This window comes from Corapipo altera, unplaced genomic scaffold (genome assembly GCF_003945725.1).
Source record: "Corapipo altera isolate COAL_440 unplaced genomic scaffold, ASM394572v1 318, whole genome shotgun sequence".
NCBI classification, from domain to species: Eukaryota; Metazoa; Chordata; class Aves; order Passeriformes; family Pipridae; genus Corapipo; species Corapipo altera.
Window position 1 is genome coordinate 95,323 of NW_020885115.1, and position 3,757 is coordinate 99,079.

Sequence of the window (3,757 nt, forward strand, 5' to 3'; positions counted from 1 at the left end):
CGGGGTTGTCCCCATCCCCTCTGTGTCCCCATCCCCTCTGTGTCCCCCTCCCCGTACCCGCGGGGTCCCCGTCGCGGCTCTCCAGCCCCAGCGGCTGCTCGGGGGGCGGCGGGTCCTCCACGCGCTCCAGGACCCCCCGCACCAGCTCCTCGCGGTTGGCGGGGAACACGCCCAGGTGGTCCCCGGGCAGGTACCGCAGCCCCTCCTGCCCCTCGCAGCCCACCCGCACCAGCAGCGTCTGCCGGCTGGGGGGCACGGGGGGGTCAGCGCGGCGGGGGTGGAACACGGGGGGTGAAAGTCCCAGGGATGGGGGGCTGTGGGGTGTGGGGGGGTCTGGAGATGGGGGGTCCCGGGATTGGGGCGTTCTGGGATCGGGGAGTCCCGGGGATGGGGGCCCTGAGGTTGGGGGGGGCCCAGGGTTGGAGGGACCCAGGGTTTTGGGGGGGGGGGGCGGCGATGAGGGTCCAGGGATTGAGGTTCCCAGTAACGGGGGTCCTGGAATGAGTGTCTGGGGTTGGGGGAGTCTCAGGGTAGGGGGGTCCCGGGAGTGGGGGGGGCCGAGATGGGTGTCACTGTCCGGGGGGGTCTCACCTGGACTCCTCACTCTGCAGGTTCTCCACAGACAGCACCGAGCAGGGGAACACCCGGCGCTTGTGCAGGTGGGACAGTCCTGGGGGGCACAGGGGGGGATCATGTGGGGGCTGGGGACACGGGGGGCTGGGGATGTGTGGGAGGGACACGGAGAGCTGGGGGGACACGGGGGGCTGGGGATGTATGGGAGGGACACAGAGAGCTGGGGACACACGGGGGCTGGTGGTCATGGGGCAACTGGTTGGTCATGGGGGGTAGTGGAGGGTGTGGGGGGGCTGGGGATGCGTGGGGGGACCCAAAGGGACACAGGGAGACACATGTGGGGCTGGGGGATATGGGGGGCTGAGGGGTCATAGGGGGACTGGAGAGTCACAGAGAGCTGGGGAAGAACAGGGGTTTGGGGGGGCATGGGGGGGACTTGAGGGGACTGCAGGGTCATGGGGGGACACGGGGGGCTGAGGAGTCATGGGGTGACAGGAGGGCTGGGGGGGTGCCAAGGGATCCTGGGGAGGTCACGAAGGGGCTGAAGGAGTCCCTGGAGGGTGGCTGTGGGGTGACCCCCAGAGCTGTGGGGTGTGAGGGGGTCCCACAGGGTGCTCGGAGGGTGCTGTAGCTGTGGGGTGTCCCGGGGGGGCCATGGGGCAGATGCTGGTGGCAGCTGGAGGGTGATGCAGAGGGTTGGGGGGTCCTTGGGGGTGCCAGGGGGTGCTGGGGGGTCAGTACCAGCCAGGGTCTCGGTGGCCTGGGGCTGTGGCACCAGCCGGTGCCTCTGGCGCTTCCAGCCCTGCGGGGGGGCAAACAGCTCCTCGGCCCCCCCCGGCCCGTCCCCCACACAGAAGGTCTCACAGGCAGCCTGGGGGCACGGGGGGGACACGGTGGGCACCAAGGGAGGGGGGCTGGTGGGTCCCCCCAGACCCCCATACCTGGAACACCGGGTGTTCCCAGGTGTGGAATGACTCCTCCTGGCCCCCCAGCCCCGTACCTGGAACACCTGGCGTGCCCAGGTGCGGAACGACTCCTCCTGGGCACACAGCTCGTCGCCCTCGCCCAGGGGCAGCACCCGCTCCCCCCCCAGCTCCTCCAGCCGCGTGTCCACGGCCCGTGCAAAGGCGCAGAAGTGGGGGTACGCCCGGGACCCCAACCCGAACACCGCGAACCTGGGGGAGCGAGGGGGGCAGGGTCCTCAGAGCCGGGGCTTGGGCACCCAGGGGTGACGGTGTGGGGTGCCCAGGGACGCTGGGAGGACCCAGGGATGGTGAGGTGCCCAGGTAAGGAGACAGGGGACACCCAGGGATGGGGACAGGGGGCATCCAGGGATGTGAGGTGCCCAGGGATGGGGGTACTCAGGGATAGGGTGGACACCCAAGGCGAGGGGGAGCAGGGAATGCTCAGCATGCAGGGATGGTGGGGGTGGGGGCACCCAAGGAGGAGGTGGGATACTCAGGGAATGCAGGGACACACAGGGGTGGGGGTGGGGTGCCCGTCCCCATCCCGGTGCCTGTTGCCATATCTGTGGCTATGCCGATCCCATGCCCATCCCAGTGCCCACCCCCATGGCCCCAGTACAGCAGGGCTCCCAGCATGCCCCTGCCATGCCCCTGTCATGCCCACAGTACTGCAGGGCTCCCAGCATGCCCATCCCATGCCCATCCCATCCCCATCCCATGCCCATCCCATCCCCATCCCATGCCCATCCCATGCCCATCCCATCCCCATCCCATCCCCATCCCATCCCCATCCCATGCCCATCCCGTGCCCATCCCATGCCCATCCCATGCCCATCCCGTGCCCATGTTACCGCAGTGCTCCCAGGGTCCCGGCACTGTCCGTGTTGCTCAACTGCCGCCGCTTCTTCTTCCAGGAGGCCACGAGCTGGTCGGACTGGGAGACACTGTTGAACCGCAGCTTGTAGCTCCTGGGGGGGTCGGGGGAGTCAAGGGGGTGAGAGGGGGCCGGGGGGGTCCTGCCCCAGCCCCTGGTCCCAGCAGGGACCCCTGAGCCCCCCGGTGCTCACATGGGCGGCTCCGCCTGGGAGGTGCCGGTGTACGGCGATGTCATCTCCATCAGTGCCTTGGAGAAGCTCTGGGGGGGACAGAATTTCAACCCCAAATCCAGACCCCTTCCCAGTGCCTTTCCTATCCCAATTCCATCCCCATCCCATCCCTATCCCAATCCCATCCCAACCTCGGCACATTCCGGAGGGTCCCCGTTCCCAAACGTGCTGGTGACCACCAGGACCAGGGTCTCGTGCTCCAGGGCCACCACGTCGTACTCGTCCATGCACAGCACCTTCGTGGAATTCCAGGATTGGGATCCCTCCATGATGGGATCCTCTCACTCGGTGTCTCCGCTCACCCTCGCCTTTGGCCAAGGGGAGGGGGTTTGGGTGATGGGAGACGCCCCAATTCCCTGCCTTTTCCTTGCAAACCTTGGGATCAAACGCTCGTCGGAAGAGCTGGCACAGATTCCAAGCGTAAGTCCGGGATTTCCCTGTCTCGGTGGCGTAGAGGATGGTGGCCTTCACCCTCCGCGCCATCACCTGTCCCATCAGCTTGGCCGAGATCTTGACGGCACTGTGGGATCCCCAGGATCACGATGAGATCACCATGGGATCCCAGAATTCCAATGGGATCCCTGGGATCGCGCGATTCACCTACTTGGCCACTTCCTTGAAGGTCTTTCTCCGTGTGACGGTGGTGCCTTTGGACACGTAAACCTTCCAGGCATCGGGCTGTGGGGGGGAGGCGGCGGTTGTGGGGCAGAGGGGCCATGGGAGGGTTGGTTGGGGGGCAGAGGGGCCATGGGGGGGTTGGTGGGGGGGGGACGGGGGGTCATGGGGTTGTGTGGGGGGCTGGGGAGGCAGAGGGAGCTTAGGGGGTCATGGGGGGGCTGGAGGAGTCCTGAGGGGCCTGAGGGAGTGTGGTGATGTCTGGAAAATCCATCTCACACTGAGTTGAGATGTGGGAGGGGGCTTGGACTAGGGAATTGGATTTTTGGGGCTCTCAAACCATGACAGGGAGACCCTCAGCTGGTGCCGTGGGGGTTCCACAGGGTGCTCAAGAGGTGCTGTGGCGTGTCCTGGGGGCTGTGGGGAGGGGTCCCACCTGGTAGCGGAAGGTGCAGGGGGCTGTGGGGAGGGGTCTCACCTGGTAGCGGAAGGTGGGCA

General features: G+C 67.3%; 1 protein-coding gene across 1 annotated transcript in view; it reads right to left on the reverse strand.

Moving 5' to 3' along the window:
- The window catches only part of NOS3 (nitric oxide synthase 3), a 12,003-nt gene that overhangs the window by 3,248 nt on the left and 4,998 nt on the right, over positions 1 to 3,757 (reverse strand). Inside the window, exons 11-19 of the mRNA XM_027669916.1 lie at positions 3,249 to 3,322; positions 3,020 to 3,164; positions 2,776 to 2,880; positions 2,606 to 2,673; positions 2,390 to 2,506; positions 1,574 to 1,748; positions 1,315 to 1,444; positions 592 to 670; positions 58 to 245 (exon numbers count right to left, since the gene is read on the reverse strand). Of these exons, the coding sequence (XP_027525717.1) occupies positions 58 to 245; positions 592 to 670; positions 1,315 to 1,444; positions 1,574 to 1,748; positions 2,390 to 2,506; positions 2,606 to 2,673; positions 2,776 to 2,880; positions 3,020 to 3,164; positions 3,249 to 3,322 (1,081 nt within the window). The remainder of the gene's footprint in view (positions 1 to 57; positions 246 to 591; positions 671 to 1,314; positions 1,445 to 1,573; positions 1,749 to 2,389; positions 2,507 to 2,605; positions 2,674 to 2,775; positions 2,881 to 3,019; positions 3,165 to 3,248; positions 3,323 to 3,757) is intronic.